Source organism: Fistularia commersonii, chromosome 18, assembly GCF_037954325.1.
Source record: "Fistularia commersonii isolate RoL2024-O1a breed Wild chromosome 18, RoL_Fcom_v1.0, whole genome shotgun sequence".
In the NCBI taxonomy this organism is placed as follows: Eukaryota; Metazoa; Chordata; class Actinopteri; order Syngnathiformes; family Fistulariidae; genus Fistularia; species Fistularia commersonii.
The window spans coordinates 12,426,661-12,449,999 of NC_141301.1; the positions used below are offsets into that span (position 1 = coordinate 12,426,661).

General features: G+C 46.7%; 1 protein-coding gene across 1 annotated transcript in view; it reads left to right on the forward strand.

The window, feature by feature from the left end:
- Window positions 1–21,974: 21,974 nt before the first annotated feature.
- The window catches only part of dock10 (dedicator of cytokinesis 10), a 40,769-nt gene continuing 39,404 nt past the window's right edge, over window positions 21,975–23,339 (forward strand). Inside the window, exon 1 of the mRNA XM_086164804.1 lies at window positions 21,975–22,214. Within this exon, the coding sequence (XP_086020930.1) occupies window positions 22,056–22,214 (159 nt within the window). The 5' untranslated portion in view covers window positions 21,975–22,055. The remainder of the gene's footprint in view (window positions 22,215–23,339) is intronic.

The window sequence follows — 23,339 nt, forward strand, 5'->3', positions numbered from 1 at the left end:
ACATACCCACCTGCCATCTCAGTGGATCTCTGCGTTTATTTGCCCAGAAGCACAGGGTCGCTAGTATGCCGTTCCCGCCACCGGCCGGCCGCTGTGGAACATTTGCGCGCTCCCGCCTTTCCCCACCTGGTATCCTAATTTTGGATGACATGTAAAACCGCGGCTCCTCGCTCATGTGGAGCCGTGCAGATTGCAGAGATGCAACCCTCCGCTCTCGACGTTCACGGTTTCATATCCAGACGCATTAGCTTTGTCTTCATCGCGACGAAAAAGGAAAATGATTTTGATGTAATGTATAAGTCCTTTAGGCGCATTGCAAGAAGGTCTCTTGTTGGATTCCGAGTTGGAATTGGAGTCTCCACGTTCTCCCCCTGTCTGCGTGGGCTTCCCCCAGGTTTTTGCGATTTCGTTCAAAAGGTCCAGTGAGTCGATCGGAAACTCTAAATTAGCCAGATGTGTCAATTAGGGAGTGACGTCTCTACGATAGAACCTCGGCTTACGGACGTCCCCAATCACGAGCAAATCGTCCTATGATCACAGTTTTGAATCGAGCCGCTAACAGGCTTCGGTGCGAGATCTTACAAACTCACAGGCTTTCCACGTTGTGGCGTTGTAGCGTAACAGCAGTCATGCGCGGGACTCCGTTGTTGACATCGTTCATAGTTGTGTTCTCGTTTGACGATGATTTTTTGGCTTTTTTTCAGTAGGTTGTGTCCAAGAAAGCTAGAATGTGCCTCTGATAGTGGTGTTAAGAGTTACAGTCAATCTGAAGAAGGAAATAAGAGCTAAACTTGAGAGCGGTGTTGGTGTTATTGATCTCACCAAGCACTGCGATATGGCTAAGACAACCATCTGCACAATCCTGAAGAACAAAGATGCGCTAAAGATGGATAAAGGGGTGACCGTGTTCACAACGGCCTCAGGTCTTAGAAGAAAGAGAAAAGTTATTGTTAGTTTGGATTAATGAAAGACATCTTGCTGGAGATAGCGTTAGTGTTAGCGTTAGCATTAGCGAGGGTCTCATTCCTAAGGGGGAAATTGCTTTTTGTTGAAAACAGCTCCTGCTCACATGGTAAAGTGGAGAAGAATCAAAATAGAACATCATACAAAAATAAAGAATAAGATAGCAAATAATAAAATAAAATAAAAAAAAAAACTGTAAAGATCAGAATAAATAGATAAAAATAAATTTAAGGTATGTAAAATTATAAAAATGAAAATGTATGTAATTTATATACATGTGTATTTACAAGTACATGTCTATGATTTCATGCAGAATTGATCCATTGCACAATGGAGAAATATTACACATGATGACTCCGCCGACAGCCAACCGACATCGAGTGTGCGATAGTCAAAGTGAGGAATTATACAGTCTGATGGCTGCCGGCAAAAGCGTTTTTCCTACGGCGCTCGATGGCGCATCGTGGCGGGATCAGTCTTGTGCTGAAAAATACGCAAGAAGGCTTTACTTCTGCATGCTGATTTAGCGACGGAAACACAGAGAACAAGTAGTGTGGCTGACAAAGGGGAATAAACACCAGAAACAGTAATAATTAAGCTTATCTTTAATTCCTTTCTGTATTTGTGTCACAACTGAACCCATAAAAAAGTTTCAAAAGAATACAATATGTGTTTTGGGGGCAGAAGAACAGATCAGTGGGATTCACATTGATTTCAAAGAAAAAAATTGATTTGTTCTAAGAACGAATTAAATTCCTATACCGACATTCTTCAGTATGTGGCTTGTCTTGAAATCTCACGTGTCAAACTCATGGCCCGCGGGCCAAATGCCGCCCGCCACGTAATTTTATGTGGCCAGTTAGAACGTCTTAAAAGGTTTGATTGTCTTAAAATAAATGAGTCAAACTCCATTTTCCACAATTCATGATCATCATGTTATCCGTGCCATTAGATTGCAGTGCATGCACATCTATGCTATTTTCAACAAGTGGAATTGGGAAATACAGATGATCCTTAAATATCCAGTAAGAGAAAAGTTGATGCAGATGGAAGGCTGTTTCACGAAAGATTGGAATGCATAACGTTTTGGATTTCAATGAGTAATAAATCCAGTTGTTTAACATTAACAAGGAGTAGTTACATGTATTTTACATTACATTCAGTTACATTTATACGGCTACCGTTACATATGGCAACCATTATGTTGATGTTGCCGTCGGTGAAAATCAATTTGACACCCCTGCTCTAAATGAAGTACGACCAATGACAGCTGAGCTCGGCTGCCCCCCCACCCCCGCGACCCCGAGTGCACGATAAGTAGTAAAGATAATGGATGGATGGCTGCATATTAATCATAGACCCCCCCCTTCCACCTCCAAGCACTGTATCTGCCACTGATCAAGCTGTAATGGTGTAGCTTTGGGTAAAACAGTGGCTTCACATGTGAATTTTTGAAGATACGAAGCGCGATCCGAGCTAATTTTATCCTTGAAATCCTAAAAAAAAATTGATACGAATACGAGCGCAAGCAAAAATTTGAAATTCGCTTGGTACGTGCCAAGGGAGCTCCCGAAACTCGAATCCGCTTCATGACGCTTCATCGATTAGCGCTGCTCGCTGTTTGCACATCCCGTATCGTGTTAATGTCTCTTTTTGCTTATGTTGTGTATTTGGGCCCTGAGAAAGCAAGCGGTGAACCCAGACAGAAGATGCTTTCTGTGGAAATGAAACACAAAATAATAGTGGACCCTGAATGTGGTGTACGTGTTACTGATATCACATGCAAATATAATTGCAATGTGAGTTCTGGGGTGCTACGTTTGGAACAAATTAATTTGTTTTCTGTTATTTAAAAAAAATTAATAAAAAAAATCAACCTACGAACCCACGGTATCTTAAGGGACCGCTATAATTTAGTATCTATAAATGCAGTGGAGTTCCTTATTATTTCTGGAAATGGTCTCTGCTTATGGAGCGCTGTCATACCTTGCAGTTCTGAAGCGCCGTTGCGCTCGATCACATTCGCTCGTTCACACACACTCAATGCCGGCCATCGGAGTGTGAGTGTGTGTGGCCACGCCATCGGGAGCCACTTTGGGGTTCAGTGTCCTGCCCTTCGACACGCAGAAAGGAGGAGCCGGGGAGTTGAACCTTCCACTTGGAGGGACGCCCCGCTTTCCCGACTGAGCCACGGCCGACCCATTTATAATCTTAAATTAGTGATGTTTGTCAAAGAGTTGATAAAAGCTTTGTGATGTTTCTCAAGCTAGTGGTTATGAATCTTGCACTTACTTGACAAATGGCACGCAATTAATTTTATCGAAGCTTTTGGAGTTGAATTTTTCCCGTCAGTCGTCAAAATAATGAATCACCCGGTCGTTTCCGCGTTAAACCGGCCTCGGTTCCTGATTTGAACTTCGCCCAGGTCCGCCAAAACAATCATAACTCCTCGTGGCCGATATTAAAAATGGCGTCCAAGTATTTACTTCATAAATCAGCCAAAGGAGCCTGAATGGGGAAGGAAAGCGGAATGGAAACGTTTGGACGAGAACGGCATTAATCACCCAAACCGCTCCGTCCTGCTCCAATATCACCTTGTTTTCTTAACCGCTTTTTTTGCAGATTTGACGAATGACCCAAAAGACATTCCCAGATTCTTAAACATTTTGTAGCCTATTGATATATCGATCACCCGTTATTGATTCGGGTGATGCGGATACAAGTTTTCATCTGCCAACATTGTCACATAGAATTCATTCATTATTCTGCCGGAGCTTGTCGTGCAAACGCACATATAGAAACATACATTCACTTCCATGTCTGGGAAATTTAGGGTCTTCATTGTACCTCCTAAATGTTTTTGGACCGTTTTAGGAAACCGAGAACCCGTTCAAACGCTTGGAGAACACGGAGACTCCGCGCAGAAAGGCCACTGTGTTGGAATCCAACCAGGAACCTTCTTTCTTTCAGACATCAGCGCTAACCGCTAATAATGTGATCGGTCCAACCGTGTCCCCACATCTGCACGGATGCGGTTCTTTAAGCCGTCTCAACATTAGTTTTTCCATTCAAAAAATAAAATAAAACATTATTAGTATGTGCTGTCAGAGCTGCATTACGTCGAGAGGTAACCATAATAATTGTATTTAATGTATTCCAGCACACCTCAGGTCACTGGCGAAACTGGATATCGGCCAATCGGGGTTCACCTCACTGACCGAATTTGCTTTTTCCATGTGCTCTGTCTGTCCGAGCGGCGGCCTCTGCTCGTCCGTCTGCAGATTTTTTTTTTTTTTTACACCGCCAGCGTCTGGTGATGCAAACGCGTGTTTGCGCTTCCGAAGACATACCACTACTGGGCATGTCTGGCTGTCTGGAGCTAATATGTGTGTCAGACAGAGAGCGGTGGCGGTGGCGGCGGTGGCGGTGGCGGTGGGGCACTCTGGTTAGACGCTCCTCGGTGACAAGCGCGCGGCGTGCGTTCGGCGGGGGACATGCTGTCGCCTCGACTCTCCTCTTTTTTTCATGACACACCCCGTCGACTGCCTAGGGTGCATCATGCATGACCGCCGCCCCTCCCGCTTCTGCAGGCGGCATGGTTGCGGACGATTATGTGCCAGTCTAGTCCTTCCAAACAAATAACAATAAAAGGAAGACATATATAGCACAACATATTTTGATGACATAGAATGTAGGTTTTTGTTTGCGGCTGCGTCTTTTTTTTCTTCACGTCACCGAAGCGTCGCACCTCTGCCGTGTTTCGGGAGGGTCGTCGGCGTGGCGGCGAACGGCCGACCGCGCTGAAAATGAATCGTTCCCGGAGGAGAGAAACCGGCTGCGTTGCGAGGAAGCCTCACTCTTCCCACAGCTATGCCTCTGTCACCATGGCAACAGAGAAAGGTCAATTAGGATGGAATTCTAACAGGAAGCGCTCCTATCACTCCTTGCATATCTCGCATTTGTCTGGAGCGGAGTATCTTATTTCATCTTATCTGCGGCTCCCTTGCTCCCATGCTCTTCGCCGCTCTGGAGCCTTTGCATGATTTTCAGATTAATTCATTTGTCTTTGCGGCTTCCACCGGTGCCGTTGTTGATGTCTACAATGCCGGGATTCGTCATTGTGTTCCTAAAATGAAGAAATGCTCTCTGGAAAAGAAAAAAAAAAGAAAAAAATTAAAGCAAAAGGTTTTTTTTTTTTTGTTTGTTTTTTTTTTGGCTCGGCGTCAAACCTACCTCCACCCCGGGAGTGGCCTTCACGCTCTCATCCGTCACACGCCTCTTATTACATCCGCACAGGATAAGATCAGACAGGACAAAATGTCAGTGGAGCCAGAGCTCGGCCGTCTTATCGCTTGCCACGAGGAGGGGAAGCCCGGGGATAAACTGGAGGAGGAAGGAGGAGACCGGGTCCCTCTCGTCCTGGTGGAGGAGCAGCCGCGGGAAAAACGAAGACGACTTTTTAGTTCTTCAGATTCTTCAGTATTGCTAGCTTGCGGTAGCTGATGTGTGAAATGGCGTGACAGAGTTAAGTGCGTTTTTCAAAATAAGGTCGGGAACGTCTGATAGAAAACTATAATTTGTACCGAGAAAGATTTTCTTTGCGTACCGGAACCACATGCTCTAGTTTGATAGCATTAGCATTAGCATTAGCATTAGCGGGCGTCTCATAAGTGAGAAGGCTTTACTTCTGCATCTTAGTTCAGATCTCAAGCTACTTGTCACATAAAGATGCAGAATTCATTTATTCATTGGGTCATTCTTAAGTATTTATACCGCTTATCCTGCAAGAGCCTATCCACAAGTCGTATAGAGAAGGAGTCACCAACTGTTTTTGCACCACGGACCACATTTTCATAGACCAGCCTTTAAGGTGTGGCGAACAAATACATATTTATCCATCCATCCATCTTCTGCCGCTTATCTTGCACTTAGGGTCGTTGGGGATCTCACCTGGTTGCCAGATATACCGACAAAACAACCATTCAGTCACTCATTCATCTGGGGCAAATTTCCCATTTTTTTTTAACCTGCATATTTTTGGACCGTGGGAGGAAACTGGGGAACCCAGAGGAAACCCACGCAGACACGGGGAGAACATGCAAACTGTCAGATTCGAACCAGGGTTTTTCAAGCGCCAACGTGCTGCCCTTAACGTATAAATATTCCTGCTTTTTTCATTCAAAATACACCAAAATGTTTGTTTTTTTTAAAGCAAGGTGCTTGGTCTTCATTGCCTCATTGGAGAGCCGATCGCCGGTTTGGAGCGTGGGAATCACCTGTTGCGATAAATCCATATTTTAAGTAGGTCTCCTGGTATTGTCTGTTAAATGCAGCTTTCTTTTTTCAGTGGTCAGAGGCTCATCTTCTGTCTCCTCACTTGGCCTTTGTAAAGAAAATTTGCAAAGACATTTTTTTTTTTTTTTTACTCATTTTGCTAGCTTGTGGGTTTAATATTAGCGTTAATGCATCACGTGACTGAGCATCTTGACACGCATCAACAGTGTGAATTCGGTCATTTTTCAAAATAAAACGTTCAGATTCAAATAATAAATGAAACAGAACTGGAGGAGGAAGGAGGAGACCGGGTCCCTCTCGTCCTGGTGGAGGAGCAGCCGCGGGAAAAAGGAAGACGACTTTTTAGTTCTTCAGATTCTTCAGTATTGCTAGCTTGCGGTAGCTGATGTGTGAAATGGCGTGACAGAGTTAAGTGCGTTTTTCAAAATAAGATCTGGAAGGCCTGATGGAAAAACTATCATTTGTATCGAGAAAGATTTTCTTTGCGGACCGAAACCAAATGCTCCAGTTTGATAGCATTAGCATTAGCATTAGCGGGCGTCTCATAATAAGTGAGAAGGCTTTACTTCTGCATTCTATTTTCATGAAGAAGACACAAACAACAAGAAGTGTAGCTGACAAAGGGGGAAACAACAGAAACAGGAACAATTAAGCTTATCTTTAATTCCTTTTCCTTATTTTTGCCACAAATGTACCCATAAAAAAGAGTCAAAGAGTACAGTATGTTTTTCGGAGGGGGGGTTAAGAACGGATGACCAGGATTTACATTGATTCCAATGGAAAATATTGATTCAGTTTGCGAATCGGAGTCAAAGAAATTCACAAAACTCTAAACTGCCACAGATCGTAGACAAATAACATAGAGGACAGTCCCGTGCCAAGACCGATGATCTTCTTCTCAGTCGTCACGTGTGATGACTCATCCGCTCGTCTTCACACAGGAACCTCAAGCTGCGATCTCCATCGCCGCTCTCGCGTACGTCGAGGTTTGTTTTTTTTTTTTCACAGCGCGCGTGCTTGCGCCCTGACATCGGGCCACAGGATGTCACGCCGGCGCTCTGCTGCGACAATATGCATCTTGTTTCCCTGCACCAGCTCAGCACGCCGCACGCTTCTTCACCTCCACCTTCAAAACGCATCCGCGCTCAAAGATGGCGAGCGATTATTCTCCTCCTTTCTCCGCCTCCTTGTTTCTCCTCCTTTTACTTTCACCTCCTCTTTTCTCACCACCCTTCCTATTTCCTTTCTCTCCTCTCGACTCACTCATTCTCTTCTAACCTCTCCTGGCTGCCATCCACACAAAATTCCCTAGCTACACACACCTGTATGTGTGTGTGTGTGTGTGTGTGTGTGTGCATGCAAGAGAACAGAGAAAGGGGATTACAGGAGATGAATAGCTCTTTGACATTTGTTATGACTGAGTTGCAGGCGACTCATCTCTGCTTGCCTGCTAGCTGCGGGACAGAGCGCTGCCAGGACCTGCTGTGTGTGTGTGTGTGTGTGTGTGTGTGTCGTTTCAATGACTCATTCAGGGAGGACAGAGAAATAAAAGCATAGAGGGGGGGAGGGCCGAAAAAAAAAATCTGAGCCTGTCAGTGTCAGTGGTGACAGTGTCTCTCGCTGAATTCCCTCACTGTTTGAACGGCGGGGCGATGCTGCTCTGCGATCTCTCTCCCCGGGGTGTCTGGCCTGCGAGCGTTTTAACGCCCCGGCGCCAAATCCACAGCTGGACGAGAGCCCCGGCAACGTCATTTTTGTTTATCGCATTTTTTTTTTTTATTCGCACATCCTACCATCCCGGTTAGAGACCAGCGTCGGCGACGAGGTCCCGTTTACGCGGTCGCTCGTATCGGCGCGTCTGTGCGCGTTCATGCGGGGTCAAGCCGGGTCCCCGGGGGGGGGGGGGGGGGGGGGCATGCATGCGGCGAAGTTCATTTACAACGGTCGCCCCATTCCTTTTTCGCCGCTGACTGGGCTTCGCCACACTTATCTTTCATCCTCCGAGCTCTCTCTCCGGCCCCTACCTTTTTCCAACGCCAACCCGGCCATCTAGACCCTTTTCACAGCCCCCAGGGGTGGAGATGGGGGGGGGAGATGGGAAGGGGTTGGAGGGGTCGCCGTCCACTTCACATAGCTGCACTAAGAATAGTCCGCTGACTCTCCGGCGAGTGAATTGAAGTGTTGTGTCTCTCCCTCACACTGCATTCCAGAGTAGGAGGCCTGAATATGCTTCAGCCATTACCGTCTGACCCCCCTCACCTCACACACACACACACACACACACACACACACACACACACGACGAAATGTGTGTGACTCCGGCGTGTGACGCGAACCCCTCCATCCATCACCTGCCCTCCCCGGGCAGATGTAAAGGAAGCGAGTGTCAAATCCGGGATTTCCCTCGTAAGAGTGATTGTTTTTCCTTACATGGCGGAATCCCGTCGCCCGGCCGGCTGTTCGTCCGACCGCTCTCGATCGGCGCGGCACGCCCGCCGTTAATCCCGTCTGACCGCGTCGGTCCTTTTGACCCTACATGGTCCTGGAAGGTATGAAAGGAAGAGGCAGAGGCACCACCCGAGTTCGCAGAAAAACACACCCGGATGATTTTATCTGCAGTTTCAGCGCGGCTGCGAGGAAACTTTCCGTGCGGAGTTTGAGAGAAAGTAATGCCCGGTGGATGATGCACAAAAAGAGCGTTGATAAATCACATTGAAGGTGGATTCACGTTTGTGTCACAGACGTCAACAGGTGCGTCCGTTTCCGATGTTGTCAAGCGTCACCGCCCACGTACTTCCCATGCTTCCTTTACGTCGTTGTGAAGCAGTTTGTCCACTAGAGGGCAGTGCAGAGTTCTGAGAACGACAAATATGGCGATAATGCATGTTGTCGCAGGAGACGGCGCCCGTCTACCAACCTCTTCTTCTTCTTCCCCGACGTTTTCCGAGACTCATTCGCATAAAGACGTAAACCGCTTCATCCTCACATTCATATGTGGAGACGTACATTCATATAACATACAGAAATAAACAACCTTTCGCACGTCGTATGGTGACAAAAAAAAAACATCTGCACGCACAACCATTCATCCGCTCGTCGAGACCGACGGCTATTCACTCTTTCATTCATTCACAAAAATGATTCTCTCATAGAGAAATACAACCATTTTCCCCCTCATTCCCGTGCCCTGCTTGTCCCCTGCTGGAATTGAAGCAGGCGCTGGACGCCTTCCCGATAAAGCAAGAGTTCAATGATGATAATAAGTCACGTATCAGGAACAAATGGAGCTCCAGCTTCGGAACCCATGTGTAATTTTTCTTTTTTTATCCTCATTTTATTTTCCTCCCTTCGGCATCGCAAGCTCTCAGCTCCACAAAAGCAAAGGCTGCGACCGTCGGTCCGAGCGTCGTTTTTCATCATCAGAATATTTTTTGGATGAACCGGGGAGTCAGTTGGCGTTTTTTTCTTTTTTGCCAAGTCAGCCTATAAACGGCGAATATGGGAATCGTAATAATAATGAAGTTGTTATTGGCAGAGCAGCAGCTCGGAGCCTGAAGACAAATACCGAGGTGAGCCAACGGAAGAAATCAAAATATGCAGGGATGAATACTAAAGTGTTGCTACGTGTCAAGGTCGTGTCCCGCCGCGCCGGCAGCTTCCTCTCCAAATGATCGTCGGTCTCATGAACGGCGCCCGCAGAAGGTCGTTTTTTTTTTTCGCGTACGACTTGAGGAGACGGATTTCTGGGGACGCAAGAGCGTCGCCTGGCGGCAGCCTGGATTGTTGACACAAAGCGATGAAGAAGTATGTACATTGCCAAAGAACGGAGGAAAAAAAAAACAAAAAACCTGAGTCTGCAAAAGAAATAAGGTCGCGGAAGAAAAAGTATGAGGAAGTGAGGGATGGATTCTAAATCAGCGAGTGGGGAGGTAAGTCGGGATAATACAAACAAAAACACAGGAGGAAAAGTCTTCAACGTCTTCCTTCTAAACCGGGACCTCTGGGACGGCGAGCGCTGCCGAGTGGGCGTCAGCCGGAGAGCCGGGCGCCGGCGTGGAGGTCACGCAGAGGTCACGTGTGGGCGTCGTGCGTCGGCGGTCCGAGTGAATGATTTATAGCGCAGGGGGGGTCGACGTCACGTATCGCGATTCCGCTCTCGAACGTTCTTGTCGGGCACGAATGCCTCTTTACGGCTGCAGCGCCGCGTACAAGTAAAATATATACATTTTTTTTCCCCATTCTTAATAAGGGAGGGAAGGTGATCTGCTCGGGGGAAAGTAAATGTTCACTCCAATCAGTGACCCAAACACGGGTCGGGAATGAAAGAGAGACTTGGGTATTTTTTAGAATTTCTCCTGGCGCTGTTGAAGAATGTAGCGGCGCGTCTGATTGGTTGGATGCTTTCTCACCTGGACAGGAAGCAGGGAGCGGAGAAACTGGTATTTATTGCGTCGTTCACCTTTCGGCGGCGTAGGGATTTAAAGAGGGGATGAATGCTGGCGCAGCTTCCTCTCCAGGGGACGAAGGGCAAAGGGAACCTTTTTTTTTTACCTGTTTTGGAATTAATGCCGAAGGAAAACCTCCGGTCGGAGCCGGGATAGAAAAAAAATGCGCGTCCAGGGCTCTGTCTGGGTTCCTCATTTAAAAGAAGAAGATGGAGGCCCTCGGTTGCGTTTTAAAACCCCCGCCCTCTTGATAAAAGGAGCTTCGCGTGCTCACGTATCGGTTTAAAAAAAAAAAAAAAAAGGGTCCGCCAGTGGGAGGAGGGGGGCGGGCAAGGAGGGACGCCATGTGGGAGGGTGAATTAATGAGGCAGCAGCTCCAGACAGTAGCTCCGTGTCTTTCTGCAACTACATTTTGACTCAATCACCCCCCTCTTCATCGAGCTCACCCTCAACTGTGTGTGTGTGTGTGTGTGTACGACATGTAGTTATATTACAAATACACGATTAGATACAAGTCTCCTGTGATAGACATCACTTCCTGTTCGGCAAGCTGGGAAAAGTTGTACATCTTGCACAGATGGGATAATTTGGAGGAGAAAGAATGGAATTTTTTAACAATACCTCCTCCACCCAGTCGCTGCCTGCATCCCCCCCCGTCTAATTCTCTACCTCATCTCCCCTGTGCCCCCCTCATTTCCCCCCTTTCCCCCGCCGCCGCCGCCTCAGGACTTCAGTTCCCCAGTTAATAGCTTCCTCCTCTTGCTAAACCGCCAGCCAGACGAGCAGATAGCATCTCCGACTCAAGAGCGCCCACCGGAGGCCGCTTGAAAAAAAATAAACCGGGCAGCAGGGAGCGGAGGGGGCCTGGCTGAGAAGCGTGAATGTTATCAAACTCTTCACAACTGGATTCCAGAAGATAGCTTGAGATTGAGGTTCCAGACGGTCTCGGCGGCCGCACGTCGTCCGTCCGCACAATGTGCCGTGTTGCATCGCCGGCACTAGAGGGCAACGGCAGAGCGTTGAAGCTCCGAACCCAAAACACATGAGCCAAGAGCTGTGCGTTCTGTTGTAGGTAAAAATAGAAAACATATCAATAACAAGGAGTTGTGCTAATAAAACTCCATTTTTTATTTGGTAACAAACAGCAAAGCTTTAGTGATACGTCTTTACACCAGGATTAGTTATGTACGACATGTCAACACACACACTGAATTTCCCACCTTGAGGTTTACACTAGATGGCGTTAACACACACACACACACACACACACACACATACACGCGCTCACACACTCGATGTCTCTACCCGGACCAGCTATCTTCCCGTTGGGCACGGGACCCCGTTCTCACACACTGAGAAAAAAATATGTTTAGATTATTATAATAGGAATGATAATGATGAATTATGATTATTATTATCATTCATAAGCATGGTGGTATTATTAAAAATGATAATTATAATAAAAGTCTTCATAATTTTGGTGATATTAATAGTCCTGATTACAGCTGGTTGCTGTTTGAATTAAATTATCGTGCTCACACAGTTCTGCTTTTCTTCACCAAGATGACTGTCTAATTTTCATCTGGCCGTTACTTAAAAAAGAAACCAAAACTAAACTTCTTGTAAGTTGGAGAAACTGACAGGTGGCACACCTTTCCACGAACACATCGTATATTCACTCCGTCGTGTTTATTCTTCTCTCCAAGAGTAACCCTTATGACAGACCTGGGCATTTTACGCCCAGTTTGCTTTTTTATCCGACCCACCAAACTGTTTTCTTTGAATATTTCAATAAGTATTTTCAATACATATTGAATTTAGAAACTCTTAATTTTTTCGTCTTGTTTAATTTTGTGTGGATGATTACATACAAAATAATGTTGTTTGTGCCCCAAAATTTAAATTGCAATTTTCATTTTGTTCAATGTACATGATACCAAGTTGGCCCGCGCATAAAAATTAAATAAGAAATATGGCCCGCCACCCGAAATTATTGCCCACCCTTCCCTTAAGAGGTTTTTATAATCGAATCCTTTGAGTGTTTGAAGCCCTCCAGTCGTACGGACCGCCCTCAGAGCACGTCCGTGTTCCTGTTTGTGCAAGAGAGTGGGGTTTTTTTTTGGTTGCAGGTTGAGGTTTTACTGAGAAACACTCCGGGGACTGCAGCCCTACCAGGCTCTGCAGTCGGTTCAAAAAGCTCCTGGGTCATGTGATGTTTTTCATCCACAACTCCTAACAACAACCCCCCACCACAAAAAAAAAAAAGAATCACAAGGTAGCTTTATCTGATTATGGTTGGCGCTGGCTGGTAATGATCCGTTATCTTTTATGCAGTTGTGTGTGTGTTTTTGTTGTGAATAAAGAGGCCAGCGCAGTCTGAAAAGGGGAGGGGCGATGTTTCCGAGGCCGCCGCGATCGACAGCATCCTTCCTTTTGTGGTTGCCATGGGAACAGTGGCGTGTTTTCCCGAGTAAACTCAGTGGAGTTCCGAGCCACATCAAAAACGCCGTCGCCATGAGTCACCCCCTCCGGCTCCACAGGGAACCCGGGTACGGCGGAGCCGATCGCTTACGACGCAAGGGGTTTTTACCGGGCCTGCGTTTCGTAAGCGGTCGACGCACCCGAAACCTTTTTCGCTGGCGGTTTGCCTCTCTCCGCTCGAAACAGTTAACGTCTCCTCTCCTCATGTGCGCGGCGAACGAATAGTCTGCAGGCCCGTCGTCTGCGTAATCCGGCCTGAGACAGAAGGATCACACAGACGGAGGCCGTGCAGCTGGTACACATTAGCTCCGCAAATGAGCGCTCCGCGCCGCATGATGTCATCCTTCGTTAGGAGTTCGCGTTTACACGGACCGTAACCCGGTCACGCCGGGAACCGCGGGCGCTCAGGGTCAACCGAGGGCGGTCGCGGTCCAGATAAAACGTGACTTTCAGCTATAGATGGTCTGATCGGTGCCTTGCATGGCAACTCAGCCGCCGTCGTTGTGTGAATGAGCGGATGCCTGCTGGTGTAAAGGTTTTAAGAAACCACAATGGTGTGAAAGTGTAGTATAAGTGGAGAGCGGTTCCTATTTATGACGGCGGCGCGGTGCTTAGCGCAGGCGAGAAGGTGTCTGGTTCGATTTCCTTTCTGTGTGGAGTCTCCATGTTCTCCCCGTGTCTGCTGGGTTTCAAAAACATGCACCAGTAGACCCTGCATTGTCCGGACGTGTGAATGAGTAAATTGTCATATGCCTCTGTATGAAATACGAATGCTTGGGTCTCTTTATGAGATGGTGAAAACAACCATCCACGTATGTCAAACATATTATGTGTGAATGAGAGGGTGCATGTTTCTATATGATGTGAATAAGTGAGTGATCGGTTGTATGTCTGTGCGATGTACGAATGGTTGTATATCTACGAAAGAGAGGGTGAACGGTTGGTCATCGGGCGAGAGGCGGGGTTCGGCCTCGACGCGTCGGCAGTCGATCACAGGACCACACAAAGAGACAAACCGTCACCGTAGAGACGTACAATCATTCACTCATTCACACTAACACGTCTGGACAATTCACTGGAGACCGACGACGATCTGAAAACATGCAGAAGGTCCATTCGGGACCTCGAATCGTCCAGATGTTTGGATGAGACTGAATGGTTGGATGTGTCTAGATGACCCGTGATTAACCGGCAATCGCCACTCGATGACCGCACATATCCCTGCCTTGGTGGCTGCAAGTCAGCCCTTGTTCGGATACCCAGGTAAACACACACTCGTGCCAACACGGACTACGGTTTTACGTGCTAGACTCCAGAGCGGTGCGCTGCCAACAAACTTTGCTGCTCATGTATTACTTGCGACCGCTATGGACTTCTTCTTCTTCTCCTTTCGGCTTTTCCCTTCAGGGGTCGCCACAGCGAATCAACCTTCTCCATCGAACCCTATCCTCTGTATCCTCCTCTCTCACGCCCTTGACTTACAGTAGCCCAGTTTCCATTGGTTCCCTGTAGGTCATCGGTACCAATGGCGGTTGTTGTTAACCTGAGCCTCGATCGATCCGGTTCTATCTGGTTATCATGATTGATTCGCATGTTTGTTTTTGATAAAAGCATCACGCCGATGCCCTTCCTGACGCTACCCTCTGCATTTTTGCGGGCTTGGGAGCGGCTCAGGGAGAGCATTATGGACAAGCAAGTGAAATTAGCGCACTGGACAGACAATTTTGAAACGACTTAGCTTCTTTATGGTGCTTCCAGTAATCGCGACCTTTTGAGCCTTAAAAGAGCAAAGTAGCCTGTCGCAGTGGTGTCCCTTGTTGTCGATGAGCCCTTTCTTTGGCAAAAGGGTACCGTCGGGAAATAAGGGAACATTTATTGGGTTCCCACCACAATTGGTCTGGTCTAACTTGGTAGTGTAAAATCACCTCTGTTTCTCTGTGCACTGTTGTATTGAGTTACATTTTAATATCCTTGGTCAATCTGTTGTTTAAACATCATGAGTTGTCCTGATGATACATCACCGCATGTTAAGTCATTGTTTGTGTTTTGTTGATGTGTGATAATGTCTCGTCCTGTGTTGGTAGGAAGGAGATTCTGCTTTTTTTTCCAGTGCGTTTGTCCTTGCTGCTATTTGTTCCCTGCATTCCTTTGAGACTTAGCAAGTTATTTCTGAGTCAGCAATTTGATTTTATCCGGTGTGTTCACCCTCACTGCAGAGTTGTTTGTTTATATCGGAGCCTCAGCAAGTTTTGTTGTGGGGATATGGTGACATATCCCAATAAAACATTTTACAGGGATCCCTCCTTTCCCTCTGCATTTTTGGCCCGATCCACCATCGCCTAGCTGTGTCCACTCGCCCGTCCCGTCTCAGTCAACCCGGCGACCCTCAGTGCACAATAAGTGTTATGGAAAATGAATAAATGAAATTGTTATTAATTTCTGTTTGAAGGAAATCAATCAGACACTTAAGGACCAGTAATGGCGTTTGACGTTCGCCGTAAACCTCTAATGGAGGTATTTGATTTCAGAGCAGATGGGAAGGACACAGAGGAAAAGGGAGGAAGCGTTCAGCCTAAGAGCCAATTGTTTAACTTGACACTTGCTGGTTTGGTGGTTTGCGTCGCAAAACATTATCTTCATTAAATTTTATTCTTTCAAAACCCAGAGGAGAACGGCAACCTTTTTCCCCAGAGCCGTCCAACTCCTCAATTCTCAGCAATCCTGCAAACAAGCATGACATATTTATTATATATATGCAGAGCGAGCATACTTTCAGTTTGTGCAACTCTATACAGTAATTTTTTAGAGCATACACACATTTATTTTATTTTATTTTATTTTATTTTATTTTATTTTATTTTATTTTATTTTGTTTTATTTATATATATGTTATTTTATTTCATTTTATTTTATTCTATTTTTTGATGTTCACAATTTGTTGCTGCTACCCCATGTGCCCCCCAATAGCCTCTTGGGGACAAATAACTTTTTTTCTCAGTCAGCAGTCACTGTCTTATTCAGTTCAAGCTGCCTCAGGTGTTTCACTTTCATTTCCCCTCTCCCTTCCAAAAGGGTGAAATACAGAATTTATTAAATTTTTCACATGTCGCGTTTTAATTTTTTTCAGCCATCTGAAATCACTTTTCATAGTTTCTCATCCCATAACGACCTCCATCTCTCAGTTACAACATATAACAGTTATCAAGTTATCAAATGGTTTTATCCCATCTTCTTCTTCTTCTTCTTCTTCTTCTTTCGGCTTTTCCTGTTAGGGGTCGCCACAGCGAGTCAACTTTCTCCATCTAACCCTATTCTTTGTATCTTCCTCTCTCACACCAGCTACTTTCATATCCTCTCTCACTACGTCCATAAATCTTCTCTTTGGTCTTCCTCGAGACCTCTTGCCTGGCAGCTCCAATTCCAGCATCCGTCTACCAATATATTCACTATCTCTTCTCTGTACATGACCGAACCATCTCAGTCTGGCTTCTCTGACCTTCTCTCCAAAACATCGAACATGTGCCGTCCCTCTGATAGATTCATTCCTGATCCTATCCATCCTGGTCACTCCCAAAGAGAACCTCAACATCTTCATCTCTGCAACCTCTAGTTCTGCCTGCTGTCTTTTGGTCATTGTAACAGTTTCTAGTCCATACATCATCGCTGGTCTCACCACTGTCTTGTACACCTTTCCTTTTATTCTGGCCGATAGTCTTCTATCACATAGTACCCCTGACACTTTTCTCCACCCATTCCAACCTGCTTGGACCCGTCTCTTCACCTCTTTTCCGCACTCTCCGTTGCTCTGGACTGTTGACCCTAAGTACCTGAAATCCTCCAGCTTCTTGATCTCCACTCCCTGTAGCCTCACCGCTCCACCCGAGTTCCTCTCATTCACACACATATATTCTGTCTTGCTGCGACTAACTTTCATTCCTCTCCTTTCCAGAGCATACCTCCACCTCTCTAGATTTTCCTCTACCTGTTGTCTGCTCTCACTACAGATCACAATGTCATCCGCAAACATCATGGTCCATGGGGATTCCTGTCTAACCTCATCTGTCAGCCTATCCATCACCATTGCGAACAAGAAGGGGCTCAGTGCTGATCCCTGATGGAGTCCCACCTCCACCTTGAACTTCTCTGTTACCCCTACAGCACACCGTACCAGTGTCTCACAGCTAGCATACATGTCCTGCACCAGTTTAACATACTTCTCTGCCACTCCAGACTTCCTCATACAATACCAGAGCTCCTCTCTTGGCACCCTGTCATATGCTTTTTCTAGGTCTACAAAAACGCAGTGCAACTCCCTCTGGCCTTCTCTGTACTTTTCTATTAGCATTCTCAACGCAAATACTGCATCTGTAGTACTCTTCCTAGGCATGAAGCCATACTGCTGTTCACAAATGCTGACTTCTGCTCTCAGTCTAGTTTCCACTACTCTTTCCCATAACTTCATTGTATGGCTCATCAACTTTATCCCTCTGTAGTTGCCACAATTCTGCACATCCCCTTTATTCTTAAAAATAGGCACCATCACACTTTGTCTCCATTCTTCAGGCATCTTCTCACTCTCTAAGATCCTGTTGAATAATCTAGTCAGAAAATCTACCGCTGTCTCTCCTAGACACTTCCACACCTCCACAGGTATATCATCAGGACCAACTGCTTTTCCACTCTTCATCCTCTTCAATGCCTTCCTCACTTCACTTTTACTATTTTTTGCTACTTTGTGGTCTACAATAGTCACCTCTTCTACCCTTGCCTCTCTTTCATTTTCCACATTCATCAGTTCTTCAAAGTACTCTTTCCATCTTCCCATCACTCTTCTAGCATCTGTCAATACATTTCCCTCTCTGTCCTTTATCACCCGGACCTGTTGTACATCCTTTCCATCTTTATCTCTCTGTTTCGCCAACCTGTATAGATCATTCTCACCCTCCTTACTATCCAACCGAGCATACAAGTCATCATAAGCCCTTTGTTTTGCCTTTGCTACCTCTATCTTTACCTTTCGCCGCACCTCCCTGAACTCCTGTCTGTTCTCTTCAGTCCTCTCAGTATCCCACTTCTTCTTCGCTAACCGCTTTCTCTGTATACACTCCTGCACTTCCTCATTCCACCACCAAGTCTCCTTATCTACTTTCCTTCCAGATGACACACCAAGTACTCTTTTACCTGTCTCCCTGATAACACTAGCTGTAGTTGTCCAATCATCTGGAAGCTCACCCTGACCACCCAGACCCTTTCTCAACTCCTCCCTGAAAACCATGCAACACTCCTCCCTTTTCAGCTTCCACCATTTTGTCCTCTGCTCTGCCTTTGTCCTCTTCATCTTCCTTGTCACCAGAGTCATCCTACAAACCACCATCCTATGCTGTCTGGCTACACTCTCACCTACAACTACTTTGCAGTCACTAATCTCTTTCAGGTTACCTCGTCTATACAAGATGTAGTCTACCTGCGTGCTCCTACCTCCGCTCTTATAAGTTACCCTATGTTCCTGTTTTTTCTGGAAAAAGGTGTTCACTACAGCCATTTCCATCCTTTTTGCAAAATCTACCACCATCTGTCCCTCTGCATTCCTATCCTGGATACCAAATCTGCCCATCACTTCTTCATCCCCTCTATTGCCTTCACCAACATGTCCATTGAAGTCTGCACCAATGACCACTCTCTCATTTCTGGGAATATTCTGCATCACTTCATCTAACTCATTCCAGAACTTCTCCTTCTCTTCAGATTCACATCCCACCTGCGGGGCATAGCCACTAACAACATTGAGCATCACACCTTCGATTTCCAGTTTCAGACTCATAAGTCTATCTGACATTCTTTTCACCTCTAGGACGTTCCTAACAAACTCCTCCTTCAAGATAACTCCTACTCCATTTCTCTTCTTGTCAGTACCATAATAGTACAACTTAAAGCCTGCTCCTAAGCTTCTAGCCTCACTACCTTTCCACCTGGTCTCCTGGACACACAGTATATCCACCTTCCTTCTCTGCATCATGTCGACCAGCTCTCTACCTTTTCCTGTCATAGTCCCAACATTCAAAGTCCCTACTCTCAGTCCCAGACTCTTTCCCTTCCTCCTCTCTCTCTGCTTCCGAACACGCACTCCTCCTCTTCTTCTTGTTCTTGTTCTTCGACCCACAGTAGCCCAATTTCCATTAGTACCCTGTAGGTCATCAGTACCAATGGCGGTCGTTGTTAACCCGGTCCGCGACCGATCCGGTATGGTATAGTTTTGGTTGTCTCGCATATTTGGTTTTGGCAAAAGTTTTACGCCGGATGCCCTTCCTGACGCAACCCTCTGCATTTATCCGGGCTTGGGACCGGCACAGGGAGACACTGCTCCGTGCCCCCCTAAGGCAGGCTTGGAGAGGCACGGGCCAGTGCCGCCCTGAGGCTGCATTAAATGGTTTTATCCCATAATGAATACATTTATGAAGTGTTGTGGCAAAATCATCACGCATGTGAAATAATAAAAACAACTCCCATGATGCCGCACTCTGGCACAAACTCGTGTTTTCTTCAGAAGAACCCAGATAGCCCAACTACCTTTTTTTTACTTAACTTCCCACACAACTGGACAAACTAGAGAAACCTTATTATGGGGTATTTGGCTACGGTTTGCTGTTGTTTGGATTCTGTGAAATTGCAGGAAATGCTATTCTGTTGGCGCACACGCTGTTGCTTGTCTCCACATGGTCGCCCTGTTTATATTTAGCCATGACGCATTATAATAATGACCCTCTGTGTGTGTGTGTGTGTGTGTGTGTGTGTCTGTGTGTGTCTGTGTGTGTGTGGGAGGTGGGCGGGGCTTACTGTCACATCAATATGGCTGTAATGACCCTAATTGTGACATTCCAGCGTCACCATGGTTACCTCCTCCCCTTTGCTAAAAAAGATCAAATTTCAAGACCTATACACTTGACTTGTTTGCAAATGTCGCAGTGACTTTTAAAAAACATGACAAAGACCGAGCCTGAGCAAGAGGGCACGCCACAAACGAACACGCGTGTTCTCTGGTTGATACCAATCACAATGATGCACATGAGTGAGGATGCGCTTCCCAAAAAGCATCTTCAGTCAAGAGTGCTGTTTTCAAGCATTTTTTAAAACATCCTCAAATCCCGTCAAGGACGGCAATTTGGGCCGTGTCATGTATTCACGTGCATTATCCCTGGAAGTTAGCGGTGAGCTGCAATAGCGTGATTTTTGATTGGACGCCAACAAAACTGTCTTTGTTTAACACCAAGCTTATAGTTAGCCAATAGTTAGCCAATAGCCAGTAGTTTGCCAAATACATATTTTATTGCCTGTTTATATATTGTATAGTTATTTTATTGCCTATCTGTATATTTTATATATATTGTCTATTTTGTACAGTTTTATATTTGTATTGTCCAGGACTACAGATGGAAATTAGCTATGAGCTACAATCTAGTACAAACATCTCTGCCTCTGTGCTTAATGTAATTGTACACTGTCCCAATAAACTTCTAAACAAACAAACAAACAAGCCCTAGGCTAGCCCCTATACTATTATATTTTATATGAAAATTAAATTCGCTGCAGTGTCTTGGTGTTTACAAAGCCGGAGTACTGTTTCACGTCTTCACGAAATGCAGTATTGCGGGCTTCCCTCCAATCGGAACATTAGCGCTTTCGATTCCGCACCCCAAAGATGTTCCCAATGGTCTGATTTGCACGTTGCATGGAAGCTTCACTGCCATCTTTGCATGAAAATGGGTGGACGCCATCTAGCGTGAAGCGCTTTGAAACTTCCAGCTGTGCAAAAGAGCCGATTGATGGGTATAAATGGAAAGAATCGGATGTTTGCTTTAAAATGGTGCCGCATCGCTGCAACATTCACCAGGTCGTCCCCTGTTTGGTCAAAACATGTCGCAGAAGCAGGGATTTGACATGCAAAGAGAACATCAGATCAGTGTGCCATTGTCTGTCCCGGCGCTCTAGTCAGCGGAATTTTTTCGTTCCCGCTCCAGTCCAAGAAAACGCCACATGCGTGCTCCATCTGCGAAGCCACCCACTCCTCACTTTTCCATCCACTTTCCGCTCGACAGCCTCAATCGACGCCGCCTCGTGTTTCTCATGCAGCCTGGCAGCCCCTCGATCCGCCCAAGCGCCTTTGATTCATGGAGTTAAATTAAATGTGCATTTGCAAAAGCCGCTCATCGCACCGTCCAAATTCAAAAGCAACAGTTTGTTTTATTAAATCAGCGCGAGCGTGCGATCCGGTGCTTTGGGTCGGATCGTCGGTGTTACCGGTGGAAACCGCAGATTCAGGAACCCGGCCAGCAGGACTGTCTTTAAAGGGCCGCTTCGACTGGGAGGGGAAAAGAAATCAAAGGGAGCGCAGCGGAACCGGGGAACATTTTGTAGACTCGCGCGCATGTGTGTGTGTGTGTGTATGTGTGTGTGTGTGTGTGTGTGTGTGTGTGTGTGTGTGTGCTGGAGAGGAGCGGCTGGTTCTGGTCAGCTGACAGCTGTTGCGGGCTCTGATTCGCTGGGAGAGCTGGGCTGGGCCTGGCTGAACTGCAGTCAGTGTGTGTGAGAGGAAGAGTGTGCAAAAGACAGGGAGGAGGAAGGCAGAGCCATGTAAGCCTGCCGGTGTACATGTTCAGCTCCACTGCCGCAAGGAGTCGGGCGGTGCGGGAAAAGAAAAGGCAGGATATTTCAAGCCGAAGCCGGAGGGGAAGGTGTGGGAGGGAGTCGGAAGTCAGGATGGAACCTCCGTTATCCTGCGGGGAGTGAACTCCTCCGAGCCGAGCGGCGGGATCAGGTGGACCGGCGCCGAGAAGCGGGCGAAGCCAGGCTGAACCGTGCGCCCCAAACGGGATTATGGGTTGCTCGGCCAGCGTGGTCCTACTCTTGCGGTCGGTGGGCGGTGCGGACTGCGGTCACATGTGTTCACGGCAAGACCAGATGTCGCTGGATGCTGCCACGCCCACCCTGGAGGGCTACACCGCGGCCACCTCGCGCCTGACCATCACTGTAATGGTAACCTCCAGCATCCCTCTCTGCATGAGGTCGGCGACACACGCCGTGCTTGCCCGAGTGTGTGCAGTAGCAATTTGAGCAGTACTTGTATGCTCGAGTGTGTCAGCCGTTGTCTGTCTCCACTTGCAGACATGAAAGAGCATTCGTCTGGAAACCAGGGTCTAGTTTTACTTTCCGCTTTTAAGTTCCGCCAGATTGGAACAGAAAGTCTTACCCTTCGTAAGATACCCGGGCTACTTGTTTCCCTCTCTATTTTCTCACGGGTCTCGTGTATTTGCTCGTCTTCTTCATACCGACCCTTCTTCTCCACTCCGTCGCTGAGTCGTGTGTGTGTGTGTGTGTGTGGGTTTGTGTGTGTGTGTGTGTGTGTGTGTGAGCCGGGCCGGGCTGTAACCCCACACAGCTGAGGGGCAGACGGAAATGGAGAAAGGGGGGTTGGTGGGTTCAAACTTGAGGAATCTAGTTTCTATGGGAAAACTCTGCAAAAGGCAAGAGAACATTAAAAATAACTGTCTATAAACAAACGAGGAGTAAGGTAGTTCTCAACGCTCGACTGACTGACTGAATGAATGGATGAAGAAATGTCTCCATGATTATGTACTCCGCAATATTCTCCCCTCGCAAACTTTTCAGTACAATATTGTGTGTTCAGCCATCTGTTTGGTGTCTGTGTCCAACAACATTGGCCAGATTGTAACTTTTTTTTTCTTTTTCTATTTCCTCAAAGACCATGGTTGCTCTTAGCCCAGTGGAAAACTGCGAGTTTTGCCAGGTTGTTTTCACAGTCAACCCCCCTCTTGTTTCCCGGCTTTCTTTCCCACCGTGGACCTCTCATCCATCCTGGAGTTTTGTTTCTAACTCTTGAGTTAAACTGGAGTCGGGGTACCAAATCCGTGTACATCAATACACGTCAACACAAGCAACAACGCCAAAGTTCTGAGTCTCACCCAGACGTAGAGCAAGGTATAAGACATTTCCCCCAAAAAACAAGTGGTTTCTGCACCAAAGATTGAAGATGGTGTGAGCGGAGGTGTGATTCAGATTGTGGGCCAGAGGTGTATTCCGTGAGAGAACTTTCCGGTTGTTAAGGCTCGTTCATGCTACCGTCACCTACGTAAACAGCCG